The sequence below is a fragment of the Topomyia yanbarensis genome, chromosome 1, assembly GCF_030247195.1.
Source record: "Topomyia yanbarensis strain Yona2022 chromosome 1, ASM3024719v1, whole genome shotgun sequence".
Lineage (NCBI taxonomy): Eukaryota > Metazoa > Arthropoda > Insecta > Diptera > Culicidae > Topomyia > Topomyia yanbarensis.
This window is the reverse complement of record NC_080670.1, coordinates 52,356,192-52,377,767: the sequence shown is the minus strand read 5'-3', so window position 1 is coordinate 52,377,767 and position 21,576 is coordinate 52,356,192. Positions and strand designations below refer to the sequence as shown.

At 41.0% G+C, this 21,576-nt stretch overlaps 2 protein-coding genes across 2 annotated transcripts; one reads left to right on the top strand and one right to left on the bottom strand.

Annotated features, from left to right (window-relative positions):
* Positions 1–4,388: 4,388 nt before the first annotated feature.
* On the bottom strand, positions 4,389–7,894 carry LOC131677617 (myeloperoxidase). The gene is made up of 6 exons (XM_058957513.1): positions 7,431–7,894; positions 7,202–7,355; positions 6,986–7,128; positions 5,594–6,924; positions 4,982–5,537; positions 4,389–4,920 (listed from the first exon to the last, which is right to left on the bottom strand). The coding sequence occupies exons 2-6, from the start codon at positions 7,351–7,353 to the stop codon at positions 4,556–4,558; spliced, it is 2,547 nt and encodes an 848-aa protein (XP_058813496.1). The 5' UTR covers positions 7,354–7,355; positions 7,431–7,894; the 3' UTR covers positions 4,389–4,555.
* Positions 7,895–16,067: 8,173 nt separating this feature from the next.
* LOC131677616 (nuclear pore complex protein Nup133) lies at positions 16,068–20,071 on the top strand. Its single transcript, XM_058957512.1, has 5 exons — positions 16,068–16,354; positions 16,416–17,109; positions 17,184–18,993; positions 19,053–19,591; positions 19,652–20,071. The coding sequence occupies exons 1-5, from the start codon at positions 16,209–16,211 to the stop codon at positions 20,009–20,011; spliced, it is 3,549 nt and encodes a 1,182-aa protein (XP_058813495.1). The 5' UTR covers positions 16,068–16,208; the 3' UTR covers positions 20,012–20,071.
* Positions 20,072–21,576: the final 1,505 nt, after the last annotated feature.

The window sequence follows — 21,576 nt, the reverse complement described above, 5'->3', positions numbered from 1 at the left end:
CTAAATTTTGGCGAACTTAATCTCGATCATATAAATTGTAGTCACTCGTGGCCAATAAGAAAAACATATAATATAAAACATATCTGGAAAAGTACCAAACCAGTCTTGAAACATCGAGCCGGAGTTTTGGTAAATTCGAACTAACCCAAGGAGATAAAAGAGTACATGTACTTATCACATACTATGTCTTTGGTTTGATTCGAATCCTCTGAAACTGCTGCTTCCAACGGTTACTGGTATCAATTTATGAGCATTCTGGAATTAACAATATAGATGAGACATTAATCCGCCCAGTATCCAAGGAAGGAGGTTGTTCTCTCATTAATAATCTGCGATAAGCAACATTTCAATACGTGGTCAGATAAACAAAAGGTTTCAAATGGAACAAATTATGGATGTTTCATACTGAGTTGATAAAACTTTAATATGATTCGACTACAGAACCTTCTGAAGCGACAATATCCCAAAAATCGTTTTTGATAAAAGTTTTCACACCACCAAACGTAAATCTTAAGATAATACGAAAGGATAACTATCGTTTGTTGCGACTAGTCTATCAGCAATATTTCAATGAGGTTACAATGAAGTGAGATTGAATAAAAAGCGAGTTAAAGAAGAGCAGATAAAAACGAGCAAGTAAAAAAAACGTTTGACAAAGAACTGAAAGAAATGGAACTGAAGTGTAAAAACCAATCCAATCTAAAACTAATGATGTAAATGTAATGAATTAATCCATAATGCGTACACATAGCAAAAAACCTGTTTTAATCCACCTAGCGGTGCAATTGTCCCTTTCTCAATCATGAACACGAGAATGTTTACGTTGTTTATATTCATTAAAAGCTTTCAAATGCATATATTACATTTTATTGTTATACATGACATGGCAAATATACAAAAAAAGAAATCATTATGTTCTAAAATTCTGTAAAAGAAAAAACAACCACGTTAATATTGAACTGAAAAAGGTGCGAAATCGGCAGTCCCAAAAAGTCGATTTTCATAAAAAAAAATTTCGTGATAGCATAAAATCTCGATGTTTCGTGGTTTTTAAAGATGTTTGGCATCAAAAATACGAATTCGATTTGTGAAATTTCATGGGGTTCCCCCATCGTAAACAAAATTTGAGTTCCGGCTTATATGGGAATTTCATATGTGACCGGACGGTTTAGTCTATATTTCCGGACCCATATAAGCGATCCGTACGAAATTTTATAGACATCTGTGGGGATATTATAGCTATCATTTGGAACTAAGTTTGTGAAAATCGGCCCAACCATTTCCGGGAAACTGATGTGAGTTCGTCAATTTTGAAAGATGGCCGCTTTTCCCGGGCACTTCCGGAGCCGTCTATGGTGGTCAATGTAGTCAACGAAAGTTTGTTTGGCCGTCGGTGACCTAGAACTGCAAATTTAAGTTATTTGAGAGACATTTTAGGGAAATTTTTACCTCTTTTGCTTTCATCGGAGTATCGGTTTTAATCACCATTTGCTATGTGATCGCACGCCACAACCCGTAACTCCGGAACCGGAAACCGGTTCAGGATAAAATTTAATAGCCATTTACGGAGACGCAACATCGTTCATTTGAGACTAAGTTTGGTTGATTCGGTCTAGCCATCTCCGTGAAACCGATGTAACTGTTATTCTGAATTTGGATACTTCCGCCGGGGCTTCCGGAACCGATGATGGTGGCTAATGTGACCAAAAAGACTTTGAATGGCTGTGACCTGGTACTACAAAGCGAAGCAGTTGTGGTCACATTTTGGAAAAAATTTCACCATTATATATTAATTGCAGAATTTATTAAAATCGACATTTTCTACGTGATCGTACTGATTACCCTGTAATTCCGCAACCAGAAGCCGGATCAATTAGAAATTCAATAGTACACACAGACGCACATACACACACACATACATATATGTCACCCGGCCCTCCGGGCCTCCGTTAAAAAGTCGGTTTTCAGAGCAATTGCAATACTCTTCTATTGAGAAAGACAAAACAACCAAAAGAATAGGTTCTTTACTGTGGTTAAATAGAAATGATCTTCACCGCGGTTACCTAAATCTACCTTATTCAAACGTTACCCTAAAATTGAGTAAAAGTTCAATTTCAGGTAGTTTTTCGTATTCTTGAACGATACGTTAATAAAAAAAACCAATAGATGTAGATGAGTTTCTACAATTGTTGGATTCCTGTTATATAATGCGCTTCGCGGAATTCGATTACCGCATGATGTGTGGAGTTTGGTACAACAACACATTTTTCATTTTTGCAATTATTGTATGATGTAATCAGTATAATGAAAGGAATCCCATCTGGCCCCACCAATGTAGAAGACTTTAACATGCGTATGGTAGCTAGTAGGCATCTTCAAAGCATTGTATCAAATCCATATTAAATTTACCAAACGGCGAATAAGATTTGTAAACAAACTTTTATTTTGATGGTTTCTCTTAATTTACTATAATTTCAAAGCAGAAAACAATTGAAATTACTTCTACGAAGGGTAAAAATTTACCTTAACGCATATTTTTCATGAAATTCCACTCTGCAGCAGACTAATGAGGAAACAAGTTTGTTTACAAAAACAGTTTCGGCCTTTTGACGAATTAATATTGAAATGGTAATAGCGACCCTTCAGTGATCCGCGAAATACCACAAAACAGCATTTAATAAAAATACAGACGTTAGGGAGATTGAGTGTTTTCAACAGAAAAAAATCCCCGAAATTTCTCTAGTTTGTTCAGCAGCTTGTCGACCTTGTGACTAATTTGTCGGGTAAAACCTTATGTTACAATTTTGGAATCGCATTCAATCACACTAGTTTTAAAATATTTCCTTAGGACATCATGTTAGATGAGCAAAGTTTGCCAAGCCGCCTAGTCGAAAAATATATCAAGGTGAAGTTAAGGTTGCACAGAGAATGCGCAAAATTCGCAAACGAAAAAAGCAGTTTTTTTCCACACCGTATGTCAGATCTTCATAAAAATCAATCAGCGTATGTAGAATGTTGTTACAGTACTGCTGATTGATTTTTATGATGATCTGACATACGGTGTGGAAAAAACTGCTTTTTTCGTTTGCGAATTTTGCGCATTCTCTGTGCAACCTTAAAGAAAACCGTAAAAACACAAATCAGTACACTGCGCAAATTGTTCGGTGTTGCAAAAAATAGCCGCTGACCAGTCTAGTGTCGGGTTTTCGACGTGGCTGTGCACTTGTACAGGATCGATTTTTTTTCTCGTCTTCCATCTATTTTTCCAAAATAATTCGCTATCAAACAAATCAAAATCCGACCACTATAACGCTGCTATAGAATAAATAAAGTGTTCGGACTCTACCTTAAACGATGTTTAGTGCAGACACTTTGTACACAGACTAGCGAAATATCAAAAAATGTAGCTAAACGAACTGTCAAAAACTGCAGCCAAACGATCAGCATGAGGGAGGGTAACCCCCAACTAGCGCGTGTGAAATAATTTGCATAGAACTCTATGGTATACGACATTGCCATTATTGGCCTTTATCGCACTACAGGGGGCATTATGCTCGAAGTAAAGTAGGTGAACTGTTGTCCACGCTGAAGATTTTTATTTCAAGGCTATTAGTCAGAATTTCTTGGAATTAAAATCGCACTTGTGGCGTGTGCAGTACATTTACTTAAATTCCAACTGATGCAATAAAAAGATTGCTATCTAACGCGACAGGAAAATGATTCCCATCAATTGGTTTACTTCTGATAAGCGTTAATACTGTGTTGCGTTTTAATGACAGGATAGTCTATCTATCCTATAGACATACATACAGTTTTATTTGAACCATCCCGACATCTGTACAGTTCAAGGGCGTCAACAAAAATTCATCATTTCTGGTGAAACGAATAATAAAAACTGCAATTTATAATGTGTCCGCCAAGCACTCGTCAAAACAGGTGCAAAATAATCCACGCCCGAAAGCCTAATAATGCATCTACCTGTTGAAAATTTTAGCCTACTATCGACAGACTAGCATTACACCAATCAGTACGTCATAGGCCGAAAGAGAATATCAACTTATCATTTGTGCGGTAGCAATATACCGCATCAAGAATACCAATCGTTGGTGACGATTACTCAAACCATAAATAATTGAGTAATATCACCTGAAAGGTAGAACGTAGAAAGGTGCACTTTACAGACAATGACAGATTAGCATGAATTTATAATTCCATGCTGTCCTGCGGAACCATGAAACACTACAACCACCGCTGAACTGAACCCACCCGTGAGAGAAAAATACGTAAAAATCCAAACTCCTGATCACTCATTCAACATTACTCGTAAATATTCTTTTTTTGACAATTCGATCAAACCACGGAAATTCTCATTCCCCCGAAAAAAATCCTTTAATGTAAATACACTCGTAAACACTTTTAATATAAACTATTGCCTAATCCCGTTGCAGGACGATTCCATGTTTAGATCTTATTGTACTGCTGCTCCAGACACATTTTCACTGATAAGAAGCTAGCGAAAATCTCTTATCCCTGGTGTGTCTTATTTTAAACATGACTAAACAACTGTCTCGGCAGCTACAGTTGGGGTGACCGACGCTACCGTTACCGTGCCGGAAGTTGAAGTAGTCTCTTCCGTCATATTCCGCGTCGTCGTCGTGAATCCATCGGAAGAAACGCTTGGTTTCGGTTGCACTACGGATACACCGAAATTAGGCGTTGCGAGCTTTACCCGTCCCGAAAAAAGATTTTTCCTATCCCGAAACACCTCGAAATCGAACGTATCCAGCTCGGCACACGGCAGACGCGGATTGGTTTCCTCGTGGTACTTTCGCATCAGGTAGACCGGTGAACGACTGATGGCGTCCGAGTTGCGGCATATTACGCTGGATAGTCGTGTGTTGTAGATCTGTTGAAGTTGGTCTGTTAAAATAAAAACTGTGTGTTAAAACCAGAAACTGTTTTATTCTGCATGCTCCAGTACCCCTGGTAAATCGCTGCGGACCCTTTTTACGCTCATACCAGAACGAGTCACCTTGCTTCAAACGCACAAACTGATCCCCTAGCAGGCAAGTGAGCAGTGGTCCAACAATTCCTCCCTTAACTGGCGGTTCACTAAGAGCACCCGAGTACACGTCAACATCTTCCGGTTGATCGTAAATCCTTCGCATTTGGCTCAGGGAACCTGGATCAACAGCCTCGGTGAATTGAGCCCAAGTATCCACCGGAGGAAGTCGGCAATGTTTTCTCCAATGAGGGTACGATGGAAGGCCATGGTCCCGTCCACGTTGAATATTCAGTGATACCAAGTCCAAGCCACAGGGCCGATCGTGCAGCAAGTCCTGGGATTTCTCAAACAGGTGCTCCGTGAGTTCGGTGGTGAAATATTGATCATACTTTCCCAGCGGTGTACTCATAGCCCCACCAATCGCGTCGTCTAATCCAGTTCTACCGTACAGAGAGTACGGATTAAAAAGCATCTTGTGTAACTCAATACCTGATGGTGATGACGAAGGATCCAATGTTTTTTTCATCAAACCCTATAGAAAAGGAACACTCTAATCAAAACCCAAACATTTATCAAATCTATACTCACTGGTAGCAGCGTGTGGGCAAATCGGAAGGCCGCTGCCGCGAACACGTTCGCTATTGTCGGGTCAACCGTCGAATTGTAAGTATCACGATCATTTTCCGGATCTGGCATGGTGCCCATTTTTGCACTGTTCTCTTCTCCAATAATCACCGAAACAAACTCATTGTAGGTTATATGTTGCATTTGCGCTGCCAATATTCGCCGTGCCTCCTGAAAAAGTCGCTCATCATCCCAATCCGGATTGACTTTCTTCAATTCGCCGGTCAAATTGTTATGATGTCTAGCCCAGATTAGATGCATTGAAGTGAGGTGAAGATTTTCATTTGCCCTGGCGTCACCAGACTCAAAACAATACTTTCCCAGAGCATTCATTTGTGCCTCGTTACAGCCATCGGCTGGATCTGCCGAAATCGGTAGCAATTCTCGATTGTCCTGTGTTCTCAACATGCGAAGTTGCCCATCTACTCCACTACGAAGTTGTTCGACTTTGGCGTCATCTGAACCGTACACGACCGATCCATCGATGAATGCCGTAGCCTGATTCAGTTGCTGACGGGGTCCGAAATGGCCGGTCGGGGCCGGAATCGAACGTACAAAGTTCATACAGGTAACATTGTAGTCATGATAGTACGGATCACCTGGACCAAGAGGCACCGGGTAACATTCCGGATGGCGTGGTTGGCTTAGATCACAACACTCGATGGCTTTGCCACCAACTCCTTGATTCAATGCCGTTGTTGTTATGTCATGGTCCATAAATTGACCCCAAACCGCGAGCATGACAGTAAAATTAGGATCATTGTGGTATGAAGGTCGATGGATTTCCAAGGAAACCTGACGAGCGCTGGGAAGATCCTTCCCGGTAACCGTAGCCCGAGGACTGGAAACACCGTCAGCGTAATCTGGCGTCAGCTGACGCCGGAACGGCAGCATCGTCACCCCGTAAAGGAAGGGAAATTTCTTATTATTACAGGTTCCGTTGTTAGTTCGATATTTTGAATTGAAGTTACACGTTTGAGTGCCGTTCTGATGCGGAATTTTGGTGGACGGACCCTTGCCAATGCTCCACCGTCGATGTCGTTTCTTCACATTGAACTTTTTGGCTATGGCCTTGGTAGCTTTGTTTTCCACATATCCAACCTTTGAGGCTAACCGAGCTGCAATTGTCGTACCGACTGCCCGTTGGTGACGATATGTCGGTGAATTGATTGGAGGTGCCGTCAAAGCTTCCTCGAGCAGTTCTTTATCCCCCAATGCTCTTTCACCCTCGGAGATCGCATCAGCTACGTCCTGATCGGTCACATTCGGTGCGTCCCATGGCGGGATCGGTTCGTCTGTAATAACAGACGGAAAATTTACTATTCAGAAGTTTACAAATACAAATGTTGCAATTACCGGATATTGGAAAGCTAATGAGATTAAGCAATTCCGGGAAATCCGCTGTCGTCGTCTCATTTGTGCTGTTGGATGTGTTAGGCTTCAGATCCGTTAGAATAATATAACTAAGACTTATTGTGATTGCGATTACGAAAGCTCCCCTAGAAGTCACAATTTTGTTGTTGATTTTTTTCGATCCAGATAGGCAATTGACACAGGACTTAGTTTACTTACAAAATGGCGGAGCAGATCCAACACTGAAAGTTTTTCACCTGACGCTCGCGTAGCGTCTCGTGCCCTTTGATGTGATGCACGTACGATGAAGATTCTTCCGTATCCAGCCGGGCCGGTGGAACCGATGTGAGAGGTGTCCTTTCATCGGTCATTTCTGAAAATAGGAAAATCCTTGGTCAGTACACTACACAACCAGATCAATGACCTTATTAAGGTAAACTGAGGAAACCTTTAAAGTTCCAAATAGTAAATCGCGCAATTTTCACTGTTAAAGTGTAACTCTTCGTATTTCAAGTAATTTAAAAACGACACTTTTAGCACATCTTTTCAATGGTGCACCGTAATTCAATATGTTTTATCCAATCCCAAAGGTTGTACATCTGGCAGAGAATTTACTGATTCGTAGTGACGAACACACTGTGCGGAGTTGTCGAATGCTGAGCAATGACTGAATAAGAAACCGCTAATAAACTGGTCTGGAGTGTGGTTTCTCCAATATTGGAAGCGACATTCGATATCACGTTCTCTTCACTACGCATTCCGACAGTCTAATGTATCCACACAGACCTTTCATTGCTCGGAAGTAAAATAGAACTTGTACGGTTTTTTCCGCTCCGGCTACGCATATCCTTACTTACAGCAGGATAACCGACTGCAGAGGGGTGGTTCGTGAAAGAAATAAAAATACTCTTGTGGCCATTCTTTTGTGAACATTAGGAAAGCAAAGTCCACTCAGATGTGATACATTATATCTACAATGTGCATAGTCCACGTACCACCCACCCAATGAAAACTTGTACGGATTCATCGCAACGAGATTGTTGCTTTATTTGTTGCAAGAAGGTTGAGCTGCATGAATGCAGTATTTCGGTTCTTTTCAGTATGCCTGATGAACGAATACGGGACAAATATGCGATCATGAGTAGTATAAGGAAAACAAAATCAATTAATGGCTTCTTTCAGCTTGATGTGATCACCGCGTGGCTACAACGCACGTGCTTCTAGCTGTGCACATGGTCGATGAAAATTCGCCAACGTACAAATTGAGTGCCAATATGCGGTGCTTGCACTCAACATATTTAGTTGTATTCAAGTTTAAGAGATGTTTAGGAACTGTCATACAGATCGCTGCGAGAACTAAAAAAGCTCACGCAATTTTAAATAGTTAATTTCGTTGGAAACGAGCCTGATGAAAATTATTGGTATCCAGCGATGCCAGCTTTGCAGACATATCTGATTTTTACAAGTCTTACAGTCATGCCGCTGAATCCTGGCATCTATAGATGCATACAGAATTTTGAAATAACATAATAGGCTGTCCATCAATTTTGTTGGAATATGGCATTGATTCAATTTTGTGTGCCAAAAATCGTACCAACGCATAGTGAGGCAAACTGAAAAAGACGGTCAAAAGTCTTTCCAGAGTTTCACAGATGTTTTCATGCTTTGATGTCTTCAGGAAAGTTTCCTAGGATTACATCTTACATCGCCATTTCCGCTCGCAACATCCGGATCAAGTTCTTTTGAACTGGTTGTTATAACAAGAGTCCTCAACGAGGAAAAAAGATTTTTTTCCAAAAAAGCAGTTACTGTTGATGAACATCTCGTGTTGGATGCATATCACCACCTCCCATTATGCTGTTTTGAATGAGAGCGTATGAAGCAACTTTGGATCCATTGAATATTGCGGTTGGAATGACCACAAATCGAGCAAATATTAAAATCCGCCTAAAATATGCAGCAAAGAGAATTCGGGAAACTTTGGCTGCGGAAATGAAAAATAAATTGATGAGTCTCAAAATTGATTCAGCTTTTCATCAAAATCGCCACGTTTTCGGAAGCAACGTGCAATATGTACTTCGTGACAAAGTTATTGTTCGAACATTAGATGAGTTAATTTAATTATTTCGGTTACTTGTAAAAAAATCCTTAAACCCAATGAAAATATTGAATGCAATTGAGCACCAAAATAAAACAAGCTAATGATGAGTAGATAGACGAATATACGAAGACCATTTATTTCTAAATACTATAATTGATTCGTTCAGTGGGCTCCTTGCATGTAATTGGGTCATTAAATGAGAAAAAAAATCTTGTTTTATTACATACATCGATAAAGCTGATTTTCGTGATTGCAACAATGTTTTTTTTTCCAACTCAGGAAACGTGAAAATAAAATTTAAATTTGAAATAAAGAAATATGTTGGCAGTCTGGAGTTGACACTATCAGAATCATTTGACATATCGAATTTCACGACAAATGATGCCCTGTCAGAAAAAATGAATACATGTTTTCCCGGTTTTCAGGGTTATTTAATTTGACATAAACTCCATTATATAGTTTTTTTTTTCATTTTGGGTGTTGTCTTGATAGGCCAGATGTAAACAATCGCAGTTTTCCTATGTATGGTTGCTAAGTTTACATAAGATTTATTTTAAAAAACAAAAAAAAATCGTGTTGACGTATTATAACGATTTTTTTTTTTTGAAATAATTGAAATAATGAAATAATATTGTGTATATTGGACCTAAAATTTATCGAATGGAACTGAAAACTATATATATAGCTTAATGACCCAATTACAATAAAAAGCATGAGGCATGAGCAGATATATCGTGTATGTAGAGCTTGAGCTTGTGCGACCACCTCTGGCTGCTACTCCGTTATCGATCGGGACTAGCTGAAGTTGCACAGGGAATCAGTAGATAATTATGCTTGGGAGCAGCGAAACATCTTTCAATGTGCAACTCCTGGTAATCCTAAAGTGTTTCTGATCAATACCGGCGCCGGCCAGGCCCGAACGTAGATCGCGGAATGAAAGGGAAGGAATTGTTAGTCCGATACTTGCTTTTGCTAGAGGCCGTATATACTACTGCGCACTCCACAAGTATCACGGGAGGAGGATATTTTTGTTAGTAGAGTATAGAAGATGGATATACTTCTTCTTTACCGACACCAGAGAGGTGATTCCACTACCTGGACTAGATATCGATCCACCAATTTCATGGACCGGGGACCAACGGCTTTACTTCCCTTCCGAAAGAAGACGTGACCACAGATTTTTTCACCTCAGTAAAATCTCAACAACCTCGGCTGGAATTGAACCCAGGCCAACTGGAATGAGTGGCGGTCACGCTTACCACTCAACCACCGGCGCCGTCATGTAGGGTGATGAGCCTATTTTCACCATACTAAGCAAGGTGCTTCACTAATTCGGTAATTTCTTGCCTTACAATCAATGGAATGCGTAAAAATTGACATGAACCGCTTTGCTTCGTTGTTAAGAACCAACATAATAACACAAATGCGTTGAAAACAGTAAAATTCTCGTGTTTGAGCACAATGAAAACTCGAATCGAGTGCCCCTATTGTTGCGCTACCATTTGACTCAATGCGTTGAACAAAGATGGCAGACACTGCTCTAACCAACGGCTTCAAATGGGTAGGGTGATAATAGAAACATGGTGCAAATAGGCTCATCACCCTATATATCGTTTATGTAGAACTGTAGGAAAATTAGATTTTTCTTTAAACTTGTTATTCGGTTCGGAAACCTTTTGGTGATTAAAAGCCGTGGAATTACATGAAAATATAACAGAGTTTAAATACTGCTTCTGTCACATATGACTTCTATAATAATCATTGCTTCACAGGCGATGACTCGACGTCACTTTTGGGAATGATTTGAGATAGTAGCGCCGCATTCGGAAATCGATAGATATTGTTAAATTTACAATTAATACTTTAAATGGGCTAAAGCGATGTTCATAAACAAATTCATTATACCGCTAAAGAGCGTAATTTCGTAAAGTAACGATAATATTTTAACTGTACAGATAGATTAATAAATGCACAAATGGTAAAATAAATACTTCAACATGATACAGAAGAAATAAAGACAGTGAGTAGTAGGTCACGCTAGCCGTTAAACGATAAGCTTGCGTATGTAAAAATTAAAAATCCTACCTCTTGAGCAATGTTGCCCTTGTACTTCTAACCATAAATCTATCCATGTATTACCTCTACAAAGAACCAATTGAACGATTCAATGATCGAATATGATGATTGAATCAAGATTAGACTCATCGAGTGACTCGCAAACCAAAACAATAATATTCCAATCTGATTCACTCACATCGAAACTCATTCTTAGAATATATTGAGAGAATGAGAGGCTCTCCGATTTAGAATGAACGGGAGTCAATAGAATGCTGCACAGTTGCTTTCGCGAATGAGCTTTCCGACAAGCTCAGTATATGCTTCCTGGCATTCACTTCGTGAGACAAACACGGCGATTGGTAGCATGAGGTATATCAGAAGATGATTGCAGTGGAACGCACTTAATTTTTTCCACAGAATCTCAGCTTTTTTCACATCTTTTGCCGAAATCTCAACAGCTGAAATCTCAGCAAACAATTTTTTAGCTGAGATCTCAGTAAAAGTGACGTTTGATAGCTGAGTCTCGGAAAATACTTCACCGAAAATCAGCAAACAAATCTCATTTTACTGAAATATCAGTTTTTAAGTTTGCTAACCACACAGCTGTTGAGAAATTGCCGAGTCGAATTGAGTGTGAATGAATTTCGAATATATTTTTCCCAAACCTGGTTGGAGGTAATGTAACAGAAGAACCGAGGTTTGCTTGGTGATGTCAAAACACTGTAACGTGTAAAAATATTTTGTATTATCTGGCAACACCAATCAAATATATTCTGTAACATTTACGATCGCAGCAGTTTTTGAAATATGAGAGATGAACATTGAAAACCAACAAATCAATTCCAAAGTGAGGGAGGGGAAAAGCTATGAGAATCACACATTCATTTTTTTCTTGAATAGAAAGTCACTATGAAAACGAATGATTGACGAAATCTTCAAAAGTGAATATGAATCATGGTAACCTTGTGTGAAATGAGTGCAATGAATTTGAAATTTCGCACTACTTGTAAATGGTGGCGCTAGTAAGCATAAAAGAAAACGCGTTCTTATTCCAAACTTTGGTCGAGTGACACATTTTGTTAAATTACTTCTCTTCGCGTGAGTTCATTATATTTTTAAAGTTGTGTTAATCGAAGATACCATTGTAACCATTTCGAATAACTGTTTCACCAATAAAATTGAAGTAATTGTATCGCATGATTTTGTAATAGTATCTATTTATTGTTATAATTATTTACCTTACGAAAAAGTTTATGCCAGCAGTTCGCACTAACGAGTGGGCGTTTTTAGTCGATAACCAATATTCCTTTTTTATCGCCATTTATAGACGTCATCCAATATTTTAAATTATTGACGATGACATGGCGTGCAATCCGGAAAACACTGACCTGCTACTGCTAACTAACATATCGATGATTACCACGGAGATGTACAGCTTGAATGTTGTCCTTTTACCACCAAACGTTGGCAAATCTAGCAACATGCACCTACTATTACACGACGGAAAACGGATGTGGTCGTTCCAAGGCAGTTTTATAAGAGCAAATCATACAAAGCTTCTCTGAACACGCTCCAACCGATTACTTTGGACGGTGTTGTATGGCGCCCGTATTCCGTATTTGTACAGCATACTCTAAGGTGCTCCGGACCAGTGCGCAGTATATTGATTTAAGTGCGTAGAAATCCACAAAATGAACTGTGTTCCGTTTCAAAAAGCCCAGTGTTACAAAAGCCTTCGCCATTGTTGCAGTGATGTGATCGGCGAAACAAACACTCCCAAATCGCGAATAGAATCCACCCTCTCGGTGACACAGACTTGAAGGGTATATTCGCAACGCCTTACAATTGCCAAGCATCTGAAACTTATCACCTTACATTCGTCGACGTTGATCTGCATGCCGTTTAGTAAGCACCGTTCCTCTATATTGTCTATATTATCTTAAGGGGGTCTTCTACTCGCGAGACCTGAAATTGAGCACTTTTTTGGGAATAAATTGTAAAGCATCTACTGAATGGAATTAGAAACTTTTTTTTTATTTTGAAGATACATGTGTTTTTAATTTTACTTTTGAAGATGAAAATAAAAATCTCTCGCGACCTTGAAGCTTCATTGTTGTCGTTGATGTTGAAACTGCATGGGTCCCGCTTAAGTAAAGTTGTGGTAAATTGGGTAATCTGTAATCAGAAAACTCATATTTTTATAAGCATAGTCACGTTGGCTATGTTAATACGAGAGGGATTTCTTTTATTTTATAATTTGTAAAAGTTATGTAACGATTTGTGAAAATTTCCAATATTTACCTTATTTATTGGCCTATTAGATACCATAAAATGGAACAAATTGACATTTTGTAAATCCTTCTCGACCAAACATAGCGATATGTTTTCTGAACAATTGGAGAAAAAATTATTGAAGTCGGACCAGTACTTCTATGAAAAGTCATACTTGACCGCTTAAAAAACACGCGGGTAAACGCGTTTAAAGGTAAAATACGGTGTATAACTCGATTGTAGTACCTTACTAGTTAATCTGCTATACCGGGTCCATAGAGCTCACCTTCATCATCACGAAAATGTTCTTGGTTGTCCACATTTTGCTCTCTCTGTTGAATTCGGGCCTGTTTTGCCGCGCTACCCACTTTGTGTTCAGAACAAGTTATACGTTCACTGTCGAGTCGAGTAGCACATCTTTCAGCTTCAGTCCCCAAGGTAATTCCCATCACCTCTATAGCTTGTAATATCGATGAAAATTCTTGGTTGAAGATGCTGACTGCCAAATAATTCACAACATTGACCGCCTGCCTGCCAAAATTGGTGCATGTAGTTTGGCGCTAAGGAAAAGATTTCACTATTCAGAGACTCATTGATGTTTTGGGTGTGAGCTCCTAAGCATCTTTCGAATAAATCATTAGATGATAGACTTTCGTAGATCCTGACATGTTCGAATGTTTCTAAAGTTCTTTTTACTTCAGCCTGACGCCACTTGCACTTGTCCCCGTCGAGTGAACACTTTGAGTGAATTTTCGTTCGATGGTGAGCAGTGTTCGAGGGAAGCCCAGATTGCATTTCGCATATGTTCTAAAGAATTTGAGTTTCTCCGAATCGCCAGCCCATAAAATATTATTACCTAGCTGATTGATTTGTCCCTCAACTGTCCCTTTCATTTCCCACAGATACCTTTCTTTTCTTTCTTCGGTTTTCGTAATCTCGTTCTCATACGCTTCTCAACATGTCCGACGCATTCTTTCTTCCGTACGATAATCTCGTTCCAAAAAAATCAAGAAACCATTCAAAGACGCTCACATATACATAAACTGTAAAGAATGGACCGGTGAATTCTTTAAACAATGATTTTGCCATAGACAAGCGCCATCATGGTGCCGCTGCGCTCAGTATCTCAGAAACGAACGGAGATGGGTACCTTTCGATTCCCAGAAACATGCCAAGGGATATGATTTTCACCAACTCATTTCTGTGGCGTATTCTCAGATACATATAGATTGAAATTAAACAAAGAAAAAAAACGATTTTTTGAAATCATGAGAATAGAAGACCCCCTTAAATCACAACAGAGTAGAGTCCTGAGGCAATTGAACGAAAGATTTTCAGATCATAGGCGTAGAGTAGTTTTCCTTGATGCGACCATGCGGGTACAGAGATCGTTGATGAATAGGAGAAAGATAAGTGGCCCTAGGTGACTTCCTTGAGGCACACCGGTTGACGTTTCGAACGTGCTTGAACGTGTGGTACCGACTCTAACGAAAGCGGATCGTTCGGAGAGGTAGGAATGTAGCCATCTGGTTACCCATCCAGGAAAACCCAATCGTTTCAAAACGGCAATGTTGTAGGGCACTTTGTCGAATGCTTTCGCGAAATCAAAATATATTGCGTCCACTTGTTGGCGCTTCTTGATAGCTGGAACTAGAAAACTTGTGTACGTCATCAAGTTTAAAGTTTTTTTTTACAAATCCGTGCTCTCATTCGTCAATTATGTTGGAAGATGCAACACACATCGCATTATACATAAACTTTTGCAGAACTTTAGCCAGATATTTTAATTACGAGATTCCACTGTAATGTTCGATATTGTGGATGTTTCCAGCTTTGTGAATGGGAACTATAGCAGTTTATTTCCATACACATGGGTACTTTTTCCGAGATTGAGAGCTAGAAAATTATGCTTATGATGCAGAGAGTGCTTGGGCACAATGTTTTATAAACACAGGAGGTAAGCAATCGGGACCAGGCCCTTGCAACGGAACAACATTGGACAGAGCACTGAATACATCGGCATCATTTACGCTAGGACTAGGAAGGTTGATAATATATGTTGGCAATGTTTCAAGGTACTGTTGCGGTGGATTGCCAGGAGGGCTGGTAAACGCAAGCAAAAACCACAACAGTTTCGGGGCGAAGCAAAAACGCCATGAAAGGGCAAAATAACTCTGTTACGTCTCGTCACTGACAGGAAAGTTATTTTTAATTATTTTTGATTAAATTGAATTTGCGTTTCGACTTCGGTTCATCAGAATCTGACGCTAACTTAGTGACAGGACTAAGGTCACTCTTCATTTTCTACTGTGCCACCAAGTATCGAAAGCAGAAATTTTCTCTCAAACACACCGAGCACTCGATAGTCTACTTCCATTAACTACTGTGCTTCAACATACATGTCCCATGGCCATACTGTGATATGTATGGAGTAAGTTTTTTGTGCGTATCAGCGTCATATATGTACTGGACAGCTAAAGTCATGCTTTCATATATACTGATATTTTGTTAGTTTTTTTATGAACCCCACCGTGAGCGCTGTGAGCTTATACGCGTGACGCATTTTTTGTTTTGGCCTCACTTTCTGCCATTTGGCATACAATATTCCTAACCTCAAAATTTATAACTTGCGTCTTGCATTTGATTAGAAACACCGCTCAGTCGAATGTCAAAAAGATAACAACAAACGTTGTCGGTGGTGATCCTGGTGTTTTCGACAGTTACATTAGCTTTATAATATAAAACAGTGTTATAGAAACAAGCGACGATCAGGCGAGTGATTAAATACATACTAAAATGGATAAATCATTTGGTTCGATCTTTGGACCACCAAAAAATGGTAACGTTTCCCGGTCACGTCAATCGCTTGGCGGATCGTTGTTTTCCGCAAGCGGTCGTAAGTCTACTATTCCCGGTGGACCATCAGGTCGCAAAGGTTCTACGTAAGTAAACTCCAAACCATATTTCGAGAATATAAAACGATTATTTTAAATTTTCATCCAGCCGATATAGTTTATCAACTCGCTCGAATATTTCCACTCTGCAAGTGGTGGCTAAGTCTGAGTACAACATTCTTGAATGCTACGGTTTACCACTCCCCATCCAAGTGAACGAAATCCTCACATTCTCAGAACGAAATGCACCAGTTTCCATCAACTACAGTGCCAATGGATGGGCTTGGCTCGTACATGGGCGTCGCTTGATGATATGGCAATACCGGGAGAGCCAATCTAAAGCAATGGGCATGGGAACACTATCGGGTGACAGTTTTCCAACACCTCGCCGAGCGCTAGCCAGTCAGTGTCGTCAGCTGACGTTACCTCATTGTGATATCGGTCATAAAGCTACCCTCATTTCGGTATTCATCTCGGAGGGTCATCAAATGGCGTCCTGTTTGGCTGTGTCTCCTGCCGGTGATGTACGCTATTGGCCCTCGATAGCGCACGATGGTTCATCGATCGACGAATGTAACATACTCGAAGGACAAGAATTTGAGGAACTGGTTGGCCAAAGTGGCGGTAACTATTTACTGGTAACGACCACTTGTAGCTTAGTACATCTGCAGATTCAACTGCAAGGTGGACGACAGACGATCGTTTCCCGATTAGTTAAACCACCATCCGGGTTTTTTGGAGGCATCAGCAAGAGATTCGCTTCCATTATTATTGGTATGCATAGCAGTCAGGAGCGAGAAAATGTGAGTATGGGAATTAAAATCCGTAATCTTCGTCGGTTATGCGGTGTAACTATTTCATATTGTAACATTCACAGAAACTGGTCAAGATAAGCAGCGAGAAGGTGTCCAACCAAGAATGGCACATCACGGTTCTGGCGGACAAATGGATACAGCGGTGGGCGTTCGGTCCGGGCGGTACTAACGAGCGTTTCCTATGTGAAGATGCGGAAATAATTCGCAAAATACGGGATTTCTTCACGTACAAATTGTGGAGCGGGATCCGTGATAGTAGCGAAATCGAAATATGGACATTGGATATGCAGCCGACGGATCACGGAGTGATCTTGTTAGCGGCTGCTTGTAATTTACAACGCTCACCCCAGGTTCACTACGCACTGCTGACTTTTATTTTCGAAGGCGATGGGATGGCGCTGAAAGAAAATGCAATGATGAAGAACAAAGGATTCTACAACCGTGATCGTGAGGACGAATATCTTGGGTTCAAGTTTGTGGCGCATCGAGCAATTGCCTACGTCTACAGCGACAAAGTTATTTTCCCAGTCTTGTTGGATAGAATAGTTAGTAGTTCCGCTAATAGTGAAAGTAGCAGTCCTTCGGAGGAGCAGGAAAAAATCGAGTTCAACGTACAAGATGACAGTATTTTGGCTGCTAACTGCTTCCATAACATGACGCTCTTTTTTACTAAGATCCATGGGATGGTCATCGTGACGCCGTCGGATTTTGAACCCAACAGTGAAGTGTTCAATTCATCTGTTTCTTCGGATATCTTCAATCCAAACATTTCTGTAAATGATTCTGCCTTTATCAGTCAGTCGATTTTTGCTCCAGCTACAACCAATGCTGGTAGTTTGATCCTATACGATTTAGACCCGGAAGAAATTAGCAGCGGCGATAAAGATAACGCTAACCAGCTGAAAGCTGCCTTCATTTATCATATCAAACGAAATATTTCTGCATCAAATGATATTATCAATGTAATCCTGCAGAGTATAGAGGAAAAACCGTTCGATGGGGAGTTGGACCAACTCGTGCTGAAAATTGCGGAAGATCTTGTAGAAGACATTCCAGCGGCTGACCCTCGCTGGGAGGCAATTCCAAAACACGCCCTCGGATCGTCTACATCCATGCAAATTATACAGCAACTTCGCGAGAAGAATATCGCTCTGACTCAGTTCCTTGAGTTTCTCCATGCCTCAACATTGTGGGACAAATTGAATGGAATCAGTTCTGGAGACACCGTTCGTCCGACCGCTCATCTGTTGTCTGACATTGCGGAAAAAATTGTTGCTACTATTGCTATTAAGTGTCTTCATAACAGTCATTCGCGCATAATCGATGAGGCCATTGATTTAGTGCTTGCGGAGGGCAACCGGTCACCCCCATCCCCAAATCTGACAAACCAGGATCTGTTTTACGTCCAGGTTAACCAGATGCACGAGATCTTTAAAGTGTTTGCCGAACTTGTAGAGAACTACGTCAAAATGGAACTCACTACTACTCAGGTGCAGTCTGCTTTGGTTGAGGTTAATACAATTGTGATAACCGTCCTGCAAGAGGTAATGAAATTCCGCGAATCGAAAACTGATATGTTTGTCGTTCGGAATGAACCACATCGATATGAGTATGTTCCGTGGACAGCGTCATCGGGAAAGTACGGGTTGAAGGACGTGCTGCTACATATGATCGGCAATACTCTTAAGTATGGCATTAAAGGCAGTGGGGAGCCAGAATTTCGCATCAAACACTACAAACAGATGACTGAACTCGTGGACTTTGTACTCGATGGGAGGAAAAAATATTTGGAGAGTGTCAATGACGAAGGCAAACGGACGGTTCTACAGCAGCAGTACGAGTCACAAAGGAGTGATTTGATTTTCCCTTTAGGTAAGCGGCTGTCATTCTTCTTTGCAATTTTGTTTAAGCGTTCTCATTTCCATTTTCAGTGGACGCCGAACAGTACGAGCTGGCAGCCAAACTAGCCGAAAAATATCTCGACTTCCAAATTTTGGTAGCAATTTGCGATAAAACCAACAACCAGACAAGGTTGGACGAGTACATCGAGCGCTATAAAGAGCTGGACTTTTCTCAATTCGCTATCAGCTGGCATATGCGGCAGAACAAACAGGGAGACATTTTTCAGCGATTTAAGGGGAATCAAGCGGAATTGGCGCGTTTCCTATCCGATCATCCTTCACTTGCGTGGATCCAACTAGTCTTCAATGGTGAGTTGGTGCAGGCAGCGGAAGTGCTTCTAGCGCTGGCGCAAAACGAAAAAGAACTTCTAAATCGCAAACGAGTAATGCTGTCCCTCTCTAAGCTATGTGCCTTAGCTGCAGAGGGAGATTTTAGTGCTCAGATTGCGGAAATCAACTCCGAATCACGATTGCTCGATTTGCAAGAACAGATTCCAGTAGAGATTTTAAACATCTATGGTTACGACATTAAAAATGCCAAGGTCCTAACGCCGGAAGAAATTGTCGATGTACGTTTTTCTTTTCTCTAAACATCGCATCAAAATTACATGTTGCTTTATTCATTGCAGCTCTTCATTGCCGATGAGTACCACAAATCTACTGAGGCCGAATTTCGCAAAGCATTGGAGTTATTGGATTTCGTTGAAGAGCCAATGGAAGTGCGGCACAAGATCTGGTGTTCCGCAATTTTGCGGGATAACTGGGAAAACTACAACCGAAACGCCCCGCTAGATACGATGCAGAATATGATGTTCTTCCGGTTAATTGATCTGTGTTATATTTTGGATGGGGAATTGGAGAACTTCCTGCCGCCAGTGGAAAACTTTCTAACGGCTACAGAACTGGGAGAACTCGCCGAAAACAAATCGTTTCAGTATTTGATCAAGCTAGGGTATGAGCACATTTACGACTCGTACAAGAAAAAGTAGATTTTTTTAGTCGCGAAGGAACCATGGTGGGTATTTCAGTTTGTTCAATTTTATTTAAAAAAAAAATATTAAACACATTTCTTTGGATGGTACTCATTTTAAAAGAAATCCTGAAAGGCAAAACATAATCAAAATCAAGGATGGTTTACTCATTGGAAAAGTTATCCTTCGAAAAAAATACTGAAAATTCAGCAAAAATTAAGTCTGTCTTTTTTAATCCCGGTTTAATCGGTTCACCAGGCAATTCGCTACCGCATCGGTCAACGGAACCCTGCTGCAGCACGGAGAAGGATGACCGGCGAGCGAAAGTGGAAGACGAAACCTCTTCGTTTAGGTACTTCGACCGAACGGCGGGACCGAGAACGTGGATGCGGCTGACCTACCAAGAAAGATTGTGGCGGGTGGCAATATCGGAGCCAGATAGAGAAGAGTGCAAGGCAGCGTTTCGGGACGCTAGGGTCTCTTTGAAACGGGAGATCAGACTTAGCAAGTCAGATTGCCACAAGGATCTGTGCGACAAGTAGATGCCAAACCCTGGGGCGACGCGTACGGAGTCGTCATGGCGAAAATGAAGGGCTCGACTACGCCAGCCGAAATGTGTCCGGGTGACCTGAAAATAATCGTCGAGGATCTTTTCCCGCATCACGATCCTGCTACAACCAGCGACGCCGTGCGGCGAAGAAGAAGGAGCAAACGCGGACGATCGGAAATTGACTAACAATGAGCTCGCATAAGCATCGAAACGCCTGAGATGAATGAAAGCCCTCGGTCGGGATGAAATACCCACCTAATGGTGAAAGCTACGATTCTGGCGTATCCGGACATGTTCAGGATGATGATGCAGAAGTGTTTAAATGACGGCAACTTTCCCGAAATGTGGAAGGTACAAAAGCTGATATTGCTGCCGAAGCCAGGGAAGCCACTGGGCGACCCGGCCTCGTATAGGCTTATAAGTCTACTGGATACACTCGGAAAACTCCTGGAAAGAATCATCCTTAACAGTTTGACGAAATGCACGGAGGGTGAGCGCGGACTGTCCAAGATGTAGTTCGGATTCCGCAAAGGAGCATCGACAGTGGATGCGATTCGAAGTGCTCGAGAGTGCTGAGAAGACATCTAAACAAGCGAAGAGTAGATCGATACTGAAGAGTGCATTCAACAGCGTCAGCTGGAAAGCCAGCGCTGCACAGAATTAGAGTTCCCGACTATCTATGCCAGATCCTGCTACTTCCAGAGCAGTGTGCTGCTGTACGGGATGAACGAAGGGCAGAAGTCAATGCGAGTCACAGTGGACGTTTCTCAGGGCTCCATTGTCGGTCCAACTCTTTGCAACGGCATGTACGATGGGGTCTTTACACTGCGGCTGCCCAGGAAAGTGAAAATCTGAGTTTCGCGGACGACGTATCACTAACGGCGATGGGTAAGACACTTGAAGAAGTGGAGGTGTCGGTGACGGAGACAATAGACGCGATCGAGAGCTGGATGAACAGGATCAAGCTGCAAATAGCTCACCACAAGAAGTGTTGTTGGTCTGCAGCTGCAAAGCGGATGCAGATCGACGTCAG

Bases quoted from the DNA above. Each gene is read 5' to 3' on its own strand.
- LOC131677616 (XM_058957512.1), top strand. From the start codon at position 16,209: ATGGATAAATCATTTGGTTCGATCTTTGGACCACCAAAAAATGGTAAC. The intron at 16,355-16,415 runs GTAAGTAAACTC...ATTTTCATCCAG, and splicing joins TCAGGTCGCAAAGGTTCTAC to CCGATATAGTTTATCAACTC. The intron at 17,110-17,183 runs GTGAGTATGGGA...TAACATTCACAG, and splicing joins GCAGTCAGGAGCGAGAAAAT to AAACTGGTCAAGATAAGCAG.
- LOC131677617 (XM_058957513.1), bottom strand. From the start codon at position 7,353: ATGACCGATGAAAGGACACCTCTCACATCGGTTCCACCGGCCCGGCTG. The intron at 7,129-7,201 runs GTAAGTAAACTA...TGTGACTTCTAG, and splicing joins TGGATCTGCTCCGCCATTTT to GGGAGCTTTCGTAATCGCAA. The intron at 6,925-6,985 runs GTAATTGCAACA...CTGTTATTACAG, and splicing joins CATTAGCTTTCCAATATCCG to ACGAACCGATCCCGCCATGG.